Source organism: Arachis hypogaea, chromosome 14 (genome assembly GCF_003086295.3).
Source record: "Arachis hypogaea cultivar Tifrunner chromosome 14, arahy.Tifrunner.gnm2.J5K5, whole genome shotgun sequence".
In the NCBI taxonomy this organism is placed as follows: Eukaryota; Viridiplantae; Streptophyta; class Magnoliopsida; order Fabales; family Fabaceae; genus Arachis; species Arachis hypogaea.
The window spans coordinates 20,375,545-20,397,808 of record NC_092049.1 but is presented as its reverse complement, the minus strand read 5'-3'; the positions used below and the strand labels follow the sequence as shown (position 1 = coordinate 20,397,808).

The 22,264-nt window shown below is 32.5% G+C and overlaps 1 protein-coding gene across 1 annotated transcript; it reads left to right on the top strand.

The window, feature by feature from the left end:
• Positions 1-2,373: 2,373 nt before the first annotated feature.
• LOC112741780 (probable purine permease 4) lies at positions 2,374-3,894 on the top strand. Its single transcript, XM_025790880.3, has one exon. It carries the CDS (start codon positions 2,443-2,445, stop codon positions 3,715-3,717), a length of 1,275 nt encoding a protein of 424 aa, XP_025646665.1. The 5' UTR covers positions 2,374-2,442; the 3' UTR covers positions 3,718-3,894.
• Positions 3,895-22,264: the final 18,370 nt, after the last annotated feature.

The window sequence follows — 22,264 nt, the reverse complement described above, 5'->3', positions numbered from 1 at the left end:
AAAGTGAAAGCATAAATAAAATAAGTCTTTTAACATTTTCTTTAATTCCTTCTGTTTCTCATCCCCTCGTTACATGGCGATTTGTTAACTTATTTTGTTTTTTGGTTTTTTAACATGGGCACATAGCAATGGGATTGGCATATCGAACATAAGGCAGATATGACCGTAGGAGAAGAAATATGTATATAGAAGTAATGGGATTGGCATATCGAACATAAGGTCTGATTTGTATTTCGTACATTACATCATTTCACATTTTAGAAAAATACCACAATAAATTACAATTTAAAAAAATATTATTGTTAATCTAATATTAAAAATAAAAAAAGTGCATTTTATTTATGTTTTATAAATATTTGTAACCCTAAATATTAATTTATTCGATAACATGCCATGTTTATGGAAGATACAATGTAGCAATCAACAAGGTTGTTAGAGTATAATTAAGATCAATTAGTATTATTTATAGATATTAAGAAAACCGAAATAATAAAAATATAATATCCTATAATATATTCATATATGTTAAATAATGCTAATTAATCTTAATTATACTCTAACATGAACTGACAAAGGTCTCAAAAACATTTGCACAAATCCAATAAACTAGTAATTGCACAAACTCAGAAGAAAGAAAATACCAAGATTACAATTGAGTATAATGACACACAGAATTTACGTGCTGTGGAGTTGGAGACCATGTTCTAGCAAAGGACCTCACTAGTATAAAGATGATAAAAACAACATTTTTTTAATTGTTTATTTAGTCATAATTAATAAATATATTTTAAAAAATATAGATTAATAATAAAAATATAAATTATGAATAAAATTAAAAATCTAAGAGAAAAATAATTATATTAATGATTCAAACTAATATTAGTTCAAATAAAACTAAATTTCTTTATCAAATAATTTTTTCCAAAATCTCAATTTCATAATAAGTTTTAGTCAAAGAATTTAAAAATAAATAAGGATTACTAGACTAAAAGTAGATCGAGTAGCAATAAGAATTGGTAGATTAAAATATAGATTTTCAAAAATAAAAAAATTATTAAAGGAATTATAAAAAGTATAAATAAAAACTCAACTCCTAAAAAATTATTAAATTCGTAAAATGAGAAAAAAGATCAAAATGATAATTAAATAAAAGCAAAAAAATAGTATTATAAAATTTATAAAAAATAATAAAAAATAAAATAAACCTCTAATAAATTTTTTGTTAAAAATGTAAATTTCAAACAAATTAAAAAACTAGTACCAGAGTCAAATTAATGATTAAGAATATAATAACTCATTTAATCTATGTCACGTATCGAAAAATCTAATTAACATATGATAATTTATTCAACAAACGAGATCAAACGCTTTTATTTAAAGACGTTTTAAACCAGATCCAAATTTTCAACTTTTTAATGATACTCTTTATTATGAAGAATTGAAGATACTTTTTAAATATCTTGATTTAATATTTCAATAAAAATATTATAATTATATTTAATAGTCATTAATAAAAAGTTGAATTATTTTACTGTTCATGAGATATTTAATTTTATTATATGAAATGCTCGTAAATGGCATTATTTTTTTTGGAAATTTATTAATTTATACTTATACCATATATATGATATACATTTGAGATCTTGCCAGTTTCAAAAGCATGCACTAACAGAGATACATAGGTGTGATGTTAACCTTTAAGCAATTGGTACATCTTGAAGGATGTCATTTTTTTTTGTTGGGGTGATTATTTTTCCAAAACCCATCATTAAATTAATTGTTTATATCGTATATATATATAGGTTATGTTTATAAAATTTTATATTAAACAAAAATAATTTATTATACTTTAATTTGTTATATGGATTAAATTAACGTAATATAAATATTTGAAATCTATATATGAATATTAGAGTATAAAATATGTAGTTATAATTCAATGATTTAGCGAGTAAAAAAAAGTGTATAGCTAGAAAGAATTACTATACACGCCTACCCGGTATATAACTATTAATATAACTTGACCATAAATATCAAGAAAAATATATTATTATTGCAGAAATAGTAACGTATTTATAAAATTGCTCCAACCACTTAATTTTCTGTCTCTCTGTTAACATATTTATAAACTGCGATAAATGTTTCATTTATATAAACTCAATTTAGACATAACTATCTTCTACACATGCACTTTTAATTTACTTCTTATATATAAAAATTATAGGCATTATTTTAACATTATTTTTTTTAAATAATTAATACATTTTTTATTTTATTGATAAAAAAATAATTTTAATACAGAATTAATTAATAACCTCAAATAATATCTTTGCAAGCTATAAATAGATTAGAGTCCAGATTATTATTATTATCATTATATCCAATAAATTTTGTGCTTCCATCAGTTTTTTATTTGTGTTTATCAAATCTCCCTTCTCTTTCATGGAGAAGACTCCATCACAAGAGCCAGCATTCCAGCACGGATCTCTGAGCATGGCTCCAACAAACAAGAACTACGAAGCACTTGAAATCGAATCCATCAACAACATTGAAGAAGAAGAAGAAACGGAATTAGAAATGGGCAACAAGAAAACACAAGAAGAATTGCATGCAACAACAGATCAAAAATCCATAAGAAATAAGAGGTACATGTCCCTTCTGGTTCTGAATTATTTTCTCCTCTTTGTGGGTTCGGTCTCTTCAAGCATGCTTTCAAAGTATTATTTCACCCACAAAGGTTCAAGCAAATGGGTTTCAACTTGGGTTCAGTGTACGGGATTTCCTCTCTTACTCATCCCCATTTTTCTCCCATATTCTCTCCTCAAATCCACCATCCGAAAACCCTTTACCGATTTCAACAAAAAGATTCTAACTTTATCGATCTTTGTTGGAATCATGCTGGGAATCAATAATCTTCTTTTTTCATGGGGGGTTTCGTATCTTCCAGTTTCAACCTCGTCGCTTCTTCTTTCTTCTCAACTTGGTTTTAATCTCATTCTCTCTGTCATCATTGTAAAGCAAAAGATAACCTTTTCGAATCTCAACACCGTGATTCTCATCACGCTGAGCTCCATCATTCTCGCATTGAATTCAAGCAAAGAAAGACCCAAAGGTGTAACGGAAAAGCAGTATTTCATCGGATTCTTTTGCACCATTAGTGCAGGTTTGTTGTTTGCTTTGTACCTTCCCATTGTAGAGAAGATCTACAAAAAGGTTTATTGCTACGAGATGGTGATGGAGATGCAGCTGGTCATGGAGATGACGGCGACGGCGCTGGCCACCGTGGGAATGGCGTTCGACGGCGGATTCTCGGAGATGAAGAGAGAAGGGAAAGAGGTGTTTGACAAAGGAGAAAGGGTTTACTGGGTTTTGATCGTGGCAACCATCTTGGCGTGGCAGTTTTGCTTTATGGGCACGGCGGGGATGGTTTTCTTGACATCGTCGTTGACCGGAGGGATTTGCATGACGGCTCTGTTGTCCATGAATGTTTTGGGAGGCGTTGTGTTTTTGAGAGAGAAGTTTGGTGGGTTGAAAGCTGTGGCCACTGTTTTATGTTTGTGGGGGTTTTGCTCTTATGTTTATGGCATGTATACTAAGATGTTGGAAGCTAAGGCTATTCCTCAGCAAAACAATAACAACAACAACCACCATTCTGCTGAAGATTCATCTTCCCTGGAGTTGGTTAGTATGGTGAGAAATCTTGGGGTTAGTCATTGAAGTTTGAACCATATAGGATTTGATGATTAGTCATGATAGGTAGCTAAGTACATAAAGTTGTTTTCGCTTGAATTCGAAATCGTTGCATGATCTCATAATTTTTAATTATTATCTTTATATCATAGTAATTTTATGTGAGTATTCACCTTAATAATATGTACATTAGTATTGTAAAAATTTCATGGTCATTATAATAAGTATAATTATAGTTATTATAAAATTTATTTTAGTAATATTGTTGGGACTAATTATATTAACAAAAATATTTTTTGTATATTAAAATCAACCATTAAAATTAGTTACCAATATATTTATATATAAATATATGAATAATTTAATTTATTTTTAATGTGTATGTAGAATAACTCTTATATTAAATACACAGCATATATGATAATAAGGAGTGTCATTCTCAATTACACGAGGTGTGTGTATTTAGTGTGATCTTTAATTAATAATAAACAAAAATATATTTATATACTAAAAGCATTCATAATATTATATATAAATATAGATAAATATATATGTTATTTAATTCTTTTTAATAATTAATTTTAATATACATCGATCTAATATAATTGAATAATAAAAAAGCGTCAGTAGTATCTGAATTATTCATGATGGTGAGGGATTATTGTTGGCTAGTTTGGCTAAGAATCAGAATGGTTTACTTGAGAGTTGAGATCTTCTTGCCAAATTTATTTATTTATTTATTTTTGGATGCATGGGATGGATACCATGCATAAAAAAATTTGCTTGATTTTCGGATGTGTGAATTCCATGAAAATGAAGAGAGAAAAAGAAGTAAATATGAATAACAAAAATAGCTGAACACAAATAAAGAAATAAAAAGAAATTTTTAAATTAAATAAATATTGACCAAGAAAACTTATATCACAATCTTTTTACATATTTGAATTGAGAATTAGGATTATGATGATGACAGAGTTTTTCTTTTTTTAAATTTCAACACAAAGGTGTACGAATCAATAATTTCATGATTCCTTTCCCTGAAAATAAAACTCATAAATAAGTTCTTAGAGACTTTTATTAAAAGGACCCTCAAGAAAAAAGGTGCCAGGTATTTCAGTTACTTCAATTGTAGCACAACCATAATTAATTTGTCTTATATATATCAATGAATAATGAACTTAATTAATTCAAGATAAAATTCATATCATGAAGTAGGAAATTGTAACTTTGGCATTACTTTCAGTTTCAGCATTTCCCGGCAGGTAAAATTGAGCTTAATTTGGTCAAACTTGGCACAGGCAACTTTGGTATCACAAGAAATCCGTTGCTAAAAGTGTTGAATGCTTAATTTCAGTCATGTGTAATATGTGCTGGAAACTGTAAGGTACTTTCAACATTTGTATACATAAAAAGAAAGAACAGAAACGTATTCACAAGCATCATTATTATATAAAGCAATTTGTATTATTCTACAATTTCAGTAGTTAACTGCAAAATTTATACAACATAATTTTTGCTAATATAATTATTGAGTTATAATCACATATTTATATATTTTGATTATTAAAAAAATAACAACAATAATATGTTCAGATAATTCACTTAAACATATATATGTCATTTTTTTTAATTATATCACTGCAAGAAAGTAACATAATGTATTCAAAAAGTGTAGTAACATTATGATTGTTAGTTCTATATGAAAAAATAACATTGGTAGCATTTTTTATGGCGAATTGTATGGTGCCTTTTGTTTGGTGCCTAACTTTTGTCTAAATTACTTTTTATAGTAACTTTAAAATATTTAAAATTTTTTAACTTTATACTTTTAAATTTAGAATTTAGGCACCATAACAAACACCTTCTTTTATACACATATTAGGTGTATACCTTATAGGCTTATTTTTTAATATTAAAAGACAAACATTTTGCGTTCTCTTTCTTTTCATTATTAGATAATTTCAATATTAAAAAAGAGCAGTATACTACTTATTTAAGTATTTTAAAAAAATATACATATAACACTTTTTTAATTACAATTTAATTTTAATATATTATTATTATAAAATAATTTTATACATATATTTATCTACGTACCGATATTTTAATAAAAATAATTATATTTTATATTAATTATATAAATAATAATCTAAAAATAATATAATTAATTAAATAATTATATAAAATATTTATTCTTTGTCCATTGAAATTAAATTCTTTTAATTATTAGTATTAATTTTTGATGGGACAAAGACTTGGTTTAGAAAGTGCCACTATTTTCGGTAATTTGCTACGTACAATATGATTTCCTGGAATCTTTTTCGTGTTGTAGAGCATTCTTCTTGTGAATAGCCTTGGCTTTTATCGTGTATATATAGCTGAACCTCATTTATTGGTCCTCTTTGACTATTATATCTTTTCATCTCTCTTAATTAATTGCACTCTTTTATTACGGGGGAAAAGAAAACCAATAAATGACACACATTTAATAAAATTAGTAATTAAAATGGTTCTCACCAGATGATGATGTATGAATTGGTTTAATTTTTTGTTTTTTTTAATGTATATAGCATTTTTATTTTTCAAAAAATTAAAGATGAATTTAATATATATTTAATGTCTCACACTATAAAACACGGACATGGACATAGATACGAAATACAACACGATAAAAATACGGCGACACACCAATTATAAAAAATTATCGGACACAGAGATACAAATATATAAATAATATATATTTATTAATATTAAATTAATAATTATTTTCAAAAACAATTATATGATATACATTTTTTTCTAAAATATATAAGTATTCAAAAGATAAAATTTTAATTATTTGTCTGAATAGAATTAGTAAGAATATTGTATATTATATGTATACACACAAAAAATAATCTAAAATCATACTGTATTTCTCTATCATATATAGTTGATATCTTCATCTTTAGAAAAGTTATTCATTTTAACTCCGGTTCATCAAGAGAAAGATGAACAACTTTAAAGACACCGTTTTTTAATCAATTAGAGAAAAATTATCTCTAGCAATATCTCATATTGTGGTTTCTTTCATTGTATTGTGGAGTTTTTTTTTAAAGAAGATAAAGATTAGTATGGACAAATACTAAATTTTCTGCACGTTTAGGCTTCAACTTTTTTTTTTTTAGAGAATGGATAAAGAAATAAATACTCCAATTCTATTCACAACAAAAAAATTAATTTGGTTGTCCAAGTAGTCTAAAAGCAATTGATTGAAAAAACTTTACTTTACCGCCAAGAATTGATCACTAAGATTTTACATCGACTATGTCTTTATCATTCAAAGAGTCATAATCATCAAAAACACTTCTACCATCAAAAAAACTTGCAAATTTAATGTTTACTTTTCTCCTTTTTTCTTTATTAGAAAAATATCTCTTGAAAAAAAATTCGTGTAGGGTCTTCTCTTAATCATTAGTAGCTACAATACCTATATAATTAGTGGTTAAGAAAAAATTAATAGTGACTATATTATCTTTACTTATAAATAAAAGATATTATAAATTAATTATAAATGTAAAGAATTATCTTGGTTTCAATAAATGTACTAAACAATAAAGGAATTTTTTGTCTATTTTTAAATTAATATTGAATGCATAATATTATAAAAAGATGATGACTCTTGTTTATTTTTTTTTATAGAGATATATAGCATTTTTTATCTTTTTGATTATTAAATTTTACATCTCATGAACCAAATGAAGAGTAGGTACGTGCATCTGTGTTTGTACTTCTTAAAACATCATAAAGAACTAGAATTTATAAAAGCAAGAATATAATTAATTTTTTACCATCATTTTTCACTCAAAATTTTTTTTTTGTAATAAACTCAGCTTTGTCAATCTTATTTTTCTTGTATAAATACCACTTCTCATTTATAATTATCTCTTTGAATTTTTCCTTTAACAATATAAACCTTTTGAAAATTACAATGGTGGAGGCAAATCTAGTAGAGACAAGGCTGAGTTTCATTTGAAAAGAGAAATCAAAGCATGACGATGGTAAGATTTCAAATTTTCGAAAATTAAATAATAAATTATTTATAATTTATTATATGTATTTAAGATTTTATTTTTAGAAATTTTTATATTAATTGACGAAAATTTTATATGCTTTAATTTGAATATTTAGATTTCTAATTTTATTCTATGAATAAAAGAAATTAATTTTATTATATCTAATTCTTGAATTAGAATATTTATTTAAAAATAAATTATAATTTGATGAATAAATAATATTTTGTTTAAAGATAATTTTGTTGGGTTAAAATTGGTTTTCAATTATTATATTACTCCTAATTTTATTAAAATTACTAATATAACACTCTACCACATAGAACTTTACGCTTAAGTCGTAAAGCAGAGGAGGTGTGGTATTACGAACTCTAAAATAATATATATATATATATATATATATATATATATATATATAATAGTTGAAAGGAATTTATACCGAGGAGCCTTTGAAGGAAAGATTAAACAAAAGTCGCAAAACAAGAAGCGCAACGCTCACGTAAACGACAGAAACTTGCTTACGAAAAAAGTAAAGATACATATGTATGTATAATAAGAGTGGAGTGTTAAGGATACAAAATATTCAAGCTCCGGGCTCAACCTGCGAAGCTAAGGCTGGCCAGAGAATATTTATATAAATATATACAATCCTAAGATCCAAAATACTTAAAACAGATCTTATGTCTCCATCAAAAGCCTCTATGAGGGACAAAAGTAAAACATATATACAGGGAGAGTTCTATACATATAAATATATCTAAACATAGCAAAATACTACATGCAAAGGTCCCACTTTGCTGCAGAATAAATCCAAATGTCTAGTGAGGTGCCTCTCGACCTGCATATGAAAAATAACAACACTGTATGGAATGAGAACCAGAGGTTCTCAACATGATAGTGGTGCCCACATACATAATATATAAGGCCTCGGAAAAGTCAGAGGTAATCTTAGAACTTCGACACTCAGGTTTAAAACTTAAAGACTAAACAGAAAACCATAAGCAGGATATGTTGTCTAAGGCTCTTAATTCTAACTCATTTCTAACTTAATCCCTCAATTTTCTCCCTGTCCTCCAATCCTCCAAAATTTTGGTACACAGATAAGCAATACAGACAAAGCAGACACAAGTAGAATACAGATATAGTAGGTAGCAAATATAGCAAGTAAGCATAATAATCACATAGGCAAGCCCAATTAAATGCACAATCAAACAGAACACACATATGCATATGATGTCTGTCTATCCTACTGACCGTGAGCTCACATGTCGGTTAAACTGTCAGAACCCGACACATCCAGTAGCTAACCCGGATATTTGTCTCTAGGTTGCGCATCCCAGGAGGAACTTTAACGAATGAGAGTGTCTTTCCACCTTTTCCTGGAGGTATCACGAAGGAGCGAGTGTGCCTTTTCACATCGAAGGAGTGTGCCTTTCCACCTTGCATCCAAAGAAGAATGTGGGAGAAAATAATACGAAGGAGCATAGTTGTCAGAACCAAACCGGTAATCAAACCGGTCAAGTTACTGGGTCACTGGGACATTGGTTCAATCGGTGGATCACTGGTTGAACCGGTTGACCCGGTCCCATGTAAATAAAAAACAAAACATAGTCAAAAATTTAAAATACATATTTTCATTAACATTTTAAAAAGATCTAACTATTCTAAAACAACATAGAACAGGAACAATAAGTATTTTGTTAATTTTACTCTATCATAAATATTTTTATTTTATTTTTTAATAAAATAACTATTATTTTCGAATTTTAATAATTTATTACTTAGTTTATATCTATTATACTATTTTATACTATAAGTATTTGTTGAAAAATAATATATTAATAGATATTATATAATTTTAAAAAGAAAAAATAAGTAAGTTTATAATTAAAATTAAAATAAATTAAATAGAAATAAATTATTTGCTGAAAGATATTTATATGGTTGTGTTTGTTTCTGTGGACAGGATACAGAGACATGAACAATACATATGTAAAACGTGTTTGGATAAAGAGACATGGACACTAGATAAAATGTCTCTGGGACACTTTTTTTTTTGTCCACTTCTAAATGAAGGACACGGATGGACACGGGAATAGGAAGGTAGACACGGAATTTTCAATAAATTTTTTTTCTTTTTTGTCCATAGTTATTTTTCATTATTCTCCTATTATCCCTTTTTATTATCTTGTGAAAAATTCTATCTATTTTATTAGATAGGTCTATTTTAGTAATTTTATATTATATTTTAATCTTGTTTATATTTATCCAAATATAATACTAGACATTACATTAGTGTCTGTCCATTGTATTCAAACACAATACATAAAAAGTAATTTTTGGTGTCTCTGTCTTAGTATCATGTCCTGTCCTGTCTACAAAACAAACGCAGCCTATGTATTTTAATTTGCACATATATAAATAAGAATCAAGATAGCCTAAGGGTTGTTACTATCATTTCTCTCCTTAAGGAGGGGTTCGAACCCCAATTCTCTCATTTTGAGAAAATTATATATCTCAAGCGGTTCAGTCGGACCGGTCTTTATCGAGTTTGACTGGTTTCTACCAGTTCACTCCGGATTTGACCGGTTTTTTACCTTATGTGGTCCAATTATTTGACCGGATCGGTATAGGATCCAGTTCACCTATTTTAACAACTATGCGAAGGAGAGTGTCTTTCTACCTTTCCCACATCCACATCACGACAGAAAAGGAATCCTCCATCCTCAACTTGCCAACCTCGTGAGTAAAATGAAACCTCATCCTCACTACGGGCAGGATAAAACCTCCGTTCCCGTCACGACACCGCAACCACAAGCAAAACGGGATGGAACCTCCGTCCTTGCCTGATGCAAGTGCCAACACAATTTTTGAGGTAACGCGCAAGCGGAATCACACCCAAACCTTGTCATCTCAGCCAAATCCGACCATACTCAAATTCCATTCACAATCACAAGTCAAACCTCATCATTCTCAATTCCGTCATCATTCATACTTCCTCATTGATTCTGCGCTTCCTCAACCATAACTCGTTAATTCAAACTTTTTTCACTCTCAAGTTACCACCCTCTCAAGGCTTAAACCCCTCACTATGATTTAGAATTTAGCTTTAGGATCTTAGAGAGTAAAAATAGAGGTTTAGAGGTTCGAAATCATGTTTAAATCACAAAACTCAAGTTGCTAAAAAATAGGGTCCCACGTACGCGAACCATGTCCCGCATACGTGTGTGCCTCATTTTCCCACGCGACCCTTGCCCGCGTACGCGAGTGCACTGGACAGAGGCGAATGGCCGCGTAGTCAGCCACACTTCCGTGTACGCGCCCCCTTCATTTTCCTTAAAAAGCTGCTAACAGTGCAGAATTTACATTTTTCACATCCAACTTCTGACGCGCATAACTTTTTTGTTAAAAATTATTTTTCATCCATTCTTCAAACGGCGTAATCTTCACGGATCCAATTTTCTCATAAACTAAGTTTGAGAGAAATCGAGGGTCCGGAAGCCAAGTTATGGCTCATCGAAGTTCGGCCAAAAACCAAGTTTTGCATAAAAAATCTCAAACCCCGTATTTTCACAATTTTCCATTTCAAAAACCAATGCTTCAAGTTCCAGCTCAAACCAACGATATTTAAAACATATCTAAACACTTTTCGTTCATTCCATAATATTCATCTCACAACATACTAACTTCCAAAACCCCCCACTATATACCACAATTTCCATACATATTTTCTATAATACCTCAACTAAATCAACACCACTCACATTCACATACATCATATCCGTGCCTCAACATACAACATACAAACCACGCCAATCTAAATTCATTATACTTACCCAGACTTGCCGGTCACGGCATTGGGCCCAAATCTCACCAATATTCATTATCACAATTGTCATACATCACATTTTGTGCCATCAACAATCATCATCATATCCAATCATACAACACACATTCATATACATTCAACATACAATCCAACCACTCAACTCAACAATACAAACAACAAGTCACTAATCCTCAATCTTCCATATCACACAACTTATCCTATGATCATCTAGCCTAAGTTTTCACAAGACATTGTATATTATCTACGAGAAACCAAAACCATACCTTAGCCGATTACTCATAAAGCCACAAAGCACCTCAAAAGTCCTTCTCACCACAAGCTCCAAACTCCAATTCTCAATCCAACAAGTTCAACTCTGCATTACTTGCTCCACCTCATCAATCAACTCCAACCAATATCTAAATTTCATATAATATCATATATTATCACTAAAATCAATATAGAGTTCACTAAATTGTAAATCCACCAAGAATTAGGAGTTTCTTACCTTACCCACGGTTCAGGTGAACAAAATCCAACGTCAAAACCACATAATCTTCAATATCAAAATTCCTTAAATTCAAAACTGAAGAGGGAAGAATTGGATAAGAAAAAGTGAATTTCTTACCAAATTGGTTAGTGGACTTTGTATAGAATTTCGAGATAAACGCATAGCTGCTGACGGCTCGTCAATCGAAGCTCCGGATTGAAAGATAAATGGAATTGAAATTGGAACAAGGGTTTTGATTTCCCTTTGCTCCCTTCATCAATTTTCCAACGTGTTTCATTATGAAACAAGGGAAGAAGAGCTGAGGCTCTTATTAATTGTGGGCTTGGGTTGGGCCTTGGACATGTTATGGGTCCGGTTTGCTTAGTTCAGCCCGTTCGGCCTAATTTTGGGTCAATTCTTTAAAATTAGTGTCAAAATTCATATTTTAATTATTTCTACTTCTTTAAACTATAAAATTTAAGTTTCTAATTTCTTTAAATAATAATTAATTTATTAGTTAATTATTTACTAATTACCCAGAGTTTACAACTAAAACTATCCAAACCCTAATTTAGCCCAAACAAAATCCTAACTTCCTCACACCCACTCACTTTTCCCCCTCCCAGCCGCCGCACAACACACACAGAGCTCCACTATGCATGTAGAGGAGAATCAGAAGAAGAAGATAGATAGCGCCGGTAGGCATCACTGCCATCGTCGCCGCCGTCATTGTGGGGTGAGAGGCAAGTGTTGAAAGAGACTCAGCCGCGCATAACAGAAGAGAGAGCTTGCGAGGGAGAGGAGACGCTGCTGTTGCAGTCTCACTGTCATCGCCGATGCTGATGTTGTTGCCAAAGCTTACCGTGACGCCGTCAATCTGCTATCGCCGTCACCGAGGAACTCGCGCAAGTGAGAGGGAGTTTCTACCATTGAAAATGCGATCAAGGGGAGCTGTGTCTCATCACCACCGCTATTGTCAATGGCTGTCACCGCCGTTGCGCCTTGCTACTACCATGGCCATCGCTCTTTCCACTGCTTCCGTGGTTACCGTTGCACCTGGTTCACCGTGGAGAGGAGCCGAGGAGAGAACGAGCAGAACGTGAGGAAGAGGATGGGTTCTTGTCGCCGCTGTGCACCCAGTTGCCGCTGATGCCACCGGCGCTACCGCTGCAAGCTTTCCCTGCTGTTTGGTTCTGGCTCGGTTGAAATCCCCTGTGTAAGCTTTATTCTAAGTGGTTTCTAGTTCACGCTGATTCTGTCATTGCCAGTGAGGGTCACTGGAGCTGTTGCGCTCCATTTTCTTGTTCCTCTTAATTTCAGTGAGTTGCCTTTGCTCCGAAAAATCTTTTTAATAGTTGTTCCGTTATATGTTGTTGAGATTTTTGCGGCATTATTGCCATGGGGTTGAGTTTCGATTCTTGCATGTCGCATTTGGAATTAATGTTGTTGTTGTGGGAGCGATATGGAGTTGTGGTTGCGGCTGCCGCTGCTGCGGGTTGGGAGATGGATGGGGTTGTCGCGTAGTTAAGTTGCAATCGAGGTAGGGGCTGACGATCGGTTTTTCTATCGGTAAAGAAATTCACAAATATAATCGCGTTGCAAGTATAGCTTCTAAACCAACAAAAAATCCTTTCGTACAAACGTTTGGTTGTCACAAGTAACAAACCCCTTTAAAATTGATAACCGAAGTATTTAAACCTCAGGTCGTCTTCTCAAGGAACTGCAGGGAGGTGTTCTTATTATTAGTTATGGAAAACAGTGTTTTCGGGTTTTAAAAGGTTTGAACAAGAAAAATAAATTGCAGGAATTAATAAATTAATACCTAATAAAACTCTTGGCAATGTATGAAAATTCGGAAGCCCTATCCTAGTTATCCTTATCAATGGTGATGAGAATTGAGTTTTAATCCCACTTAGTTAACCTTTACTAAAGTAAGGAAAAGTCAAGTGGACTAATTAGTTAGATCCTCAAGTCCTAGCCAACTCCTAAGAAAGGACTAGAGTTAGGGAAATTCAATTCAATTAGTAAAAATAACAATTAACAACCACGATAAGTTTGATAACTCAAGAGTCTCCAGTTAATCAATTAAAGCCAAGAATATAAAAAGCTAAATAAGAATCATAAATCTAAAATACCTCAATTTATATTAAATAAAGAAAATCCTAACATGAATGGTTCATAAGCCAATTTGGCAACATAAGTAATTAATAAAAGCATTAAAGTATCTGAAAGTAAAAGAGAAATATAAAGTAAAAGGGATATTGAACCTGAGAAGAAGTTGAAATCCTAAATCCTTTAAGAGGAATCCTAATCCTAAAACCTAAGAGAGAGGAGAGAACATCTCCCTCTAAAAACTACATCTAAATTATGAAAGGTGAATAATGATATATCCTCCTTTGATTCCTCCATTCTCTGGCTTATATTCTGGGTTTCTGGATTCAAAATTGGGCCGAAAAAGGGTCCATAAATCGCTGGGAGCGTTTTCTGCAATTTCTGCACGTGGCGTCTGTCACGTGTCCGCGTGGGTCACGCGGTCGCGTCATCTGGGAGTTTTCCTTGTCACGTGTTCGCTTCGGTCACACGTACGTGTCAATTGCGTTCTGCTCAAGGCACGTGTCCGCGTCAGTCACGAGTTTGCGTCGCTGCCTTTTCGCACTGGGCACGCGGCCGCGTCGTCAACGCGTTCGCATCGCTAACTTTTTCTTCAAAACTCCATTTTTGTATGTTTCCTTTCTGTCCTCTAAGCCATTCCTGCCTTAGGAGATCTGAAAATACTTAACACACAAATCACGGCATCGAATGGTAATAAAAGGGTAATCAAAATTAATATTTTTAAAGCATAGGAAACATGTTTTTCACATATATCACATAATAAGTAAGAGAAAGTAAAACCATGCAATTTACATGAATAAGTGGGTGAAGGATTGAATAAATCACTTAAATTGAGTACAAAATACATCATAAAATATGGGTTTATCAACCTCCCCACACTTAAACAATAGCATGTCCTCATGCTAAATCCAAGGTAAAGAATAAGGTAAGGTGGTGGAATTTCATGCAATGCAATCTATTCTAAATGCAAGCTACCTAAATGAGTCATGCAATTCTAATTTTTATTCACTTGTATATAAAACTTACATGTAGTTAAATTAATTCATATTCTCAAGGAATCATGTATGCATAGCCAAACCCTAGATAATGTTAAAGCATTTTTACAATTGAGATGGGCAAAAGTATTTCACAAACTTGCAAGACAATTAACAATTAAGCAGAGATATATAGTGATGAGCTATTGAACCCTCACTGGATTTTGTGTTTACTCTCTAGTCACTCAGTATTTATTGGGTTATTCACTCTATTCTTTTTTTTATCCTTGCTTTCTAAAACTTTGTTCTTCATCTAACCAATCAACAATTATGGAATACAGACATACAAAAATCATGAGGTCTTTTTTAAGGTTGTAATGGGGCCAAGGTAAAGGTAAAGGTATATGTATAAGGCTAAGTGGGCTAACAAAGTGAATCCTTGATTAGTCTAAGATCTCACCTAACATACATACTTTATATAATTTTAAAGTTCCTTTACCTATTTACCCAAATTTTTCCACTTTGTATTACAAGCTCATGCATTCAATTTAATTTTGAAATTTTGTCCCATGTGCATTGATTTTTTTATTTTGCATTTGGAGAATTTTTGTATCCCCTTATCTAAATACTGAAATTATATATATATATATATGCACATGGTAGTTTAATTGTTTTGATTTCACATGAGCATGCTTCCCAAATTTCTGAAATAACTTATTCATTTTAAATCCCTACTTTGTTTCTATCATCCCATGTTCCCATAAAATTTTCCACACTTAAATTGTACACAATATCTATCTTAAGCTAACCAAGGATTCAACTTGGGATTTTTTTTTATTTTATTTTTCTGCTTAAGGCTAGTAATGTGGTTATAGAACAAGAGGGGATTAGAAAGCTCAAGGGGGTTAATAATGATGATGTAAAAGGTAGGCTAATTTGGGATAAGTGAGGAAAAATTCAAATGATGGCCTCAATCATCTCTTGGTATGTATCTATATTCTATATTGGACATATAGATTAAAACAAAGTAAAGAACATCAGAATGAAAAAGAAGGGCAAAACACACAGGAATGAAATTTATGGTTTGAATGTAACCATACAATTAAGCTCGAAACTCACAGGCTGTGTGTTCTCCAGCTCAAAAACCATATATCAGTTATGTATGTCATGCAAGTAGAAATCAAGAGTTCCCATTATTTTCAATGTAAATCTTAGGGTGGTCCTTAAAATCTTAGTGTTCCTCCTTGAAGAAATGTTGTTAACTAACTAACATGTAATGCTATATATACAAGGTGTGTGGATGTTTGATTCTGTTAAAGTCTCTAGTTTACTTCCTTTATTTTCAATTAAACCAAACTATTATATGCTAAAAGGGTAAACTATACTAATTAATCCACATATTCCATAACTAATAAGTTTAGAATTGCAAACTAAACTAAATGTCTAAGATATAAACTAAAGTGCAAAATGCGAAAATAAAGTAAAAATACAGCAAAAGAACAATGTGCAAGTACTGAAAAAATAAAAATAAAAATAAAAATAAAAATACAGAAAAATAAATAAAATAAGATAAAAAGAGTTTATAGTGGTTCACCAAAAAGATAAGCCAGGGATGGCGACCTCCCCACACTTAAAATATAGCATCGTCCTCGATGCTCACTCAAGTTGGGTGTGAAGAAGTGTCATCACCGGAAGGATGGGCTGCTGGAGTCTCTGTGGTGGTCTGAGGGTCTGCAGACTGGATAAGCGTAGGAGGATCTGTCTGCTGCAGTGGAGGCACTGACTGTAGAGGAATCTCTGGGTCTGCGGCCTGAATCTGGTGTGGCTCCTCATGCTGTGGCGCAGCCTGCTCTGGTCCTGCCTGCTCAGCCTGGGTAGGTGCCTCCTCCTCGTGATCATCCTCCTCCACCTCAGATGTATCAGAAGGGGTGTCAGGCTCGGAGGGGATGTCACTGCCGGATCGGATCATCAACTTGAGGTGCTCATAGCGTCGCTTGTTGCGACGCTCAGATCTCTCATATCGCCGCTTGTTGCGGCGCTCCATCTAGTCTAGCTGCTGAAATAGGCGGTGCACGAAGTGGTAGATGGACTTTGAGGCAGGCGGGGGTGCAGTGGTGGTAGCTGGTGCAGCAGTGGATGAAGAAGGGGCAGCTGAAGATGTGGCTGTCTCATCAGAAGCGGTGAGGAATGTGGGTCTGTAACCTAAAGCCTGAAACTTCCTGCTGTGAGGGATAATCTTCTTGCAGTCTGCAGCAGGTGGCTTTTCATTAGCAAGCTCCCAGGGCACGTCAGCTCGACGGCTGAGCTGGGTGATCAGATAAGGGAAAGGGAGAGTGCCTCTGACATGGACCTTGGCCATGTAATACCGGATGAATCGTGGAAGATACAGGTCCTTACCCTCCATCACACACCAGATGAGGGTGATCATAGCAGCGGGCAGCTCTGTCTCATGAGTGCTCGGCATCACATAGTTGCTCAGAATCTGGTTTGGATGGGACCCATGAATGATGGCAAAGTCCGAGTTTTAGGGGATGTACTGTCAAAATTTTTATAAGCATTTAAGTAAAATTTAATAATGATAATTTAACTATTTTGGGTTTTGATTAATTATAAAAAAGTTGAACTTGATTTATTCAATTGAAGCATTCTGTTTTGAAGAGTTTCGGGAGTTTTGGTTATGGTTTTGAAAATGGATTGGAAGTTTTGGCTAAAGGAAAAAATGAGTTTGGTTTGATTAATTTTATCAAAAGAGATATGTCTTAAGTACTTTTAAAGATTTTAGAGTAATTAAAGTAATGGATTTGAGGATAAATGCTTTTGGGATTTTCAATTAGGATTTTTAATTTTTAACTAGTATGACTTCAAACCTTGTTGAAAAGTTTTAAATCTTGAAATAGTTTTGAAATTAGTTTATGATTTAACTCATTTAATTTTGACGACGGTTGGAGACAGTGAGGATACTTTAAATTGATATTTTAATACTTGAGAAAGTTTTGTAAGTTTGTTTAAAAAAGATGAGATTGGTTGTCGCTCCCCTAAAGTCTAGAGGCCTTGCTGAGGAGTTTAATTAATAAATAATTTTCGGTTGACTTTTGAGAGAGGTTTGAATCTTGAAATGGTTTGAAGTAGTTTGAAATTTTTCGGTTAAGTGAGGATTGAGTTTTAAAAGAAAAATTGCTTTTAAGTGGAATTATTTTGAAGGTTTTGGAAAATGTCATAAAGAAGTGGTATTGATTTTACAGGAAAAGGATTTGAGGAAAAGGTGTTGAATAGTGTGTTGTAAAGAAAGTGAAAATGTTTTGAACTTAAGAATGAAATTGAAATGGAGAATTATGGAAGTTGTATGTTGGGTTTGAGGCCGTGGTTTACTTATATGTTGGGTCGAAGGCTGTTGTATGTTTATGATTTGGGCCGGAGGCCATAATTAGTTGAATTATCGGTAAGTCTACCTAGAATGGCTTGTGGTATGTGGTGAAATCTTTTGGAGATTATGTTTGATTGAATCTCTTATAAATTGAAATATGAATTCGGGTTTTGAATAATAAATTGTTGGTTTTGAGAAAATTCATTCTTCTTTTTATACATATCCTCTTATGACAATTCTTAAACCCTCTACTGAGAACCTGCGAGGACGATGTTCTCATCCACCTATAGACTTCTCTTTTCAGGATGGACGAGGAAGCTGATGAAGTTTTTGCTAAGTCCTTAGCTGTGCTGTTTCTGTTTGTATATATATTAGTTATAGTTTTTCCCTCACCTTTGTCATTATAATTGTGTAAGAGGGATAAGGTTGTGTATTTTGTATTTATATAATATTTATAAGTTACTTGTGTAGGAAGTGTTTGTATATCTGTATATGCATGTTCGTTTTCAAGAAAAAGAACTTTCGGTTTTTTAAAGAAAATAGTGGTTTGGTTTCGAGTGAAAGACTCCTATTTTATTATTAAGTATATAAAAGTCGTCGTAATATCCTCGCTATCAGAGTGGCACAACCAGAAGCGTGATATTCTGATAGTAAAGATGTTACAACAATAATATATAAGATTGGATGATTAATATAGTAATCTTATGGTTATCAACAATTTTATAGTGCAGTGTGTTTGTCCCGTTAGGCTGTGAAAGAGGTTGATTTAATTTAACACGAAATAGTAGCTTACTTTTTTTTCCCATTTGAAAGGAATTAGTAGATTAGATTCTTGAAAAATAACTAATGGTAGCACGAATCCCCACACCTTCGTACTGTTGTACCAGCTAGGGGTGTGCATGGGCCGGGTGAAACCGGGTTTGACGTGACCCAGACCCGGCCCGAAATATGTATCGGGCCCATTTATGAGACCCGAACCCGACCCTAGACCCAATGAAACCTATACCCTTTCGGGCCACGACTATACCGGGTGAAAACCGGGCCATTCACATTACCTTACCTTTTCTAAAATTAAAACATAACCACAATCAATACTAATATTGTCTAATAGCACTAAATATTTAAATCAATATAAACAATACAATATTATGCATTAGTCTTAAATTCTTATGCATTCTAAATATAAAACATTAACTTAGTCTTATAATAACTAAACAAATCAAAATATTAAAGTTTACAAAACAATAATTCCACATGAATAACCATCATCCATCAATAGCCATTAATGTTGTCAACTTGTTCCTTGTGATGTGGATGCATTAGTGAAACCTACAAAACATATAAAGTTACTCATTTTTCATATAAAAGATTATTACTTGAAATAAATAAGTCACGTATAATAAAAATATCATAAATGTACCTTCAACAATCTTCTAACTGCTATCAAATAAATCAAACTCTTGATCTCCATCTCTTTGTTTAGAAGGGCACAACCAACTTTGAGTGCATATCAAAGTTTCAGCCATTAATGGTGACAAAGAGCTACGGAAGACATCAACCACACGTCCACCAGTCCTAAAGCATGATTCAGAAGCAACAGTTGAAACTGGAATACCTAAGATGTCACGGGCTATGAGAGAAAGAATTATGTATTTTGAAGCATTCACTTTCCACCAAGCCTATCAAAATTCTCATCTTCCACAGTATCCTCGGCCAAGTATCTCTCCACATCTGACGTGCTATCTGCATTAGCCTTCTCTCTTTTTTGTTTTTTCCACATATTCACTCTATTTTCAGAAACGTCCTTGGCACCAGCTGAGACTTTAATATTGTCATCAAAATTATCTCTAGATGAATCTCCACCATCATCCCTCCCTTTATCATCGGCAACCTCTTTTTCATAAAACTTATGCAACGTGTCTAATGTGAGTTTAACAAAACCAGTCATACTAGTAGACACTTCCTTGTCATAAACATCCTCCAAACACCAACAGAGATAATCTAGTTTGTACCGAGGATCCAATACAACCACAAAAAGTAACAATGGATTAAATTTGTCAACCGGTCCCCAATATTTATCATATTTATGTTTCATAGAACATGCCATGCTTCTTAACAATTCAGAATGATTTTGGCTCCAAGATGTTAATTGAGAAGCAACAGATGCAATTTCATGAAAATATTTGTTCGATGTAACACGCAAAGAATATGAGAAACTCAAAGTTATCTCATAGAATATTCTCAAAAAGTCAATAAATAATCAGTATGTTGCCAATCAAGTGGTATTGGTGGACCAACTTTCTTTTTTCCCCCACTGTCCTCTCCAAACCGTCTAAGATAATTAGGTTCTTGATCATAAAGTCTATCAAAAGCTTTTTCAAATTTCTCGGCATGTTCCAACATTAGATAGGTAGAATTCCACCTAGTTGGAACATCCAAGCACACAACACTTTTAGATTCAATTAACTCGCCCTCAATGCAATCTTTAAATTTTTTAGTCCTTTGAGGAGAAGACCTAACATAACTGACAGCATTTCTAATGCTTTCAATTGAAGTTTGTTGCTCTTTAATTCCTTCGTTCACTATCAAATTAAAAATATGAGCACAGCATCTCACTTGCATATACTTTCCTCCACACACCAACCCACCTCTTGCACCTAATTTCCTTTCAAGATAAGTAATAGCTCCATCATTCAAACTTGTATTATCTACTGTGATTGTGAAAACTTTTTCAATTCTCCACTCTCTCAAGCATTTCTCGATTTCTCTTCCTACCGTATCACCCTTGTGGTTCTCAATTTGACAGAAATTTATAATCCTCTTTTGTAACTTCCATTCGTCATCAACAAAATGTGCAGTCAAGCTCATATAATTATAATTTTGATTTGATGTCCAGCAATCAGTTGTCAAACAAACCCAAGCACATGACTTTGCCAACCATTCTTTTAGCTTTTTCTTCTCATCTAAATACAGTTGAAAGCAATCTCTTGAGACTGTCTACCTAGATGGTACCGCAAATCTTGGTTCAAAACGATTTAACATCTTGCGAAACCCAATCCCCTCAATAACTTTAAATGGCATTTCATCTAGTACAACAAACTCAGCTACAGATTTCTTACAATTTTTCAAGTTATAACCCTTAAAGGCTTTGCATAGATCCTCTTCTTCCTCAATTTTGGGCATATAGCCATGAAGTGTCCCCTTCTTTCCCGCTTTAGTAAATATCCACTTATGAGCACCCTTTAAGTGCTTATTTAGAGAATTTGTTCTATGTTTAGTAGGATGACAACCGTATTTTTTCTGACAATGATTACATTTGGCCTGGTGCTGTCCCTTTGTCTCAGCCAACGGAAGTTCAGTAAAATGCTACCAAACATACGATTTCTTTCCCCTACGAGAAGCTTCTGGATTCTTAATATTTGTATCCTTATCTTCTTCATTAACTTGTGGTTCAGCAGGAGTTGTGGCAGCATCAATAGCAGAAGCATCAGGATTTTCAGCAGAAGCAACAGGATTTTGAGCTTCAATTTCCATTCTTGTATTCTCCTCAATCATAAAGATAGAAACCTTATAATAATGCATGAAGAACAAAACAATAATCAACTAAACATTACACTAAACAAAACAATAATCAACTAAACAAATTAGCAAAAAAAATCAGTAAACACCAAACGCATCAACAATTTAACATCTCTAAATTCACAATAATCAAAGTTCACAATAATAAAGAATCAACACCCACAACCTTAATCA

Coding starts and splice junctions, on each gene's coding strand:
- LOC112741780 (XM_025790880.3), top strand. CDS start 2,443: ATGGAGAAGACTCCATCACAAGAGCCAGCATTCCAGCACGGATCTCTG.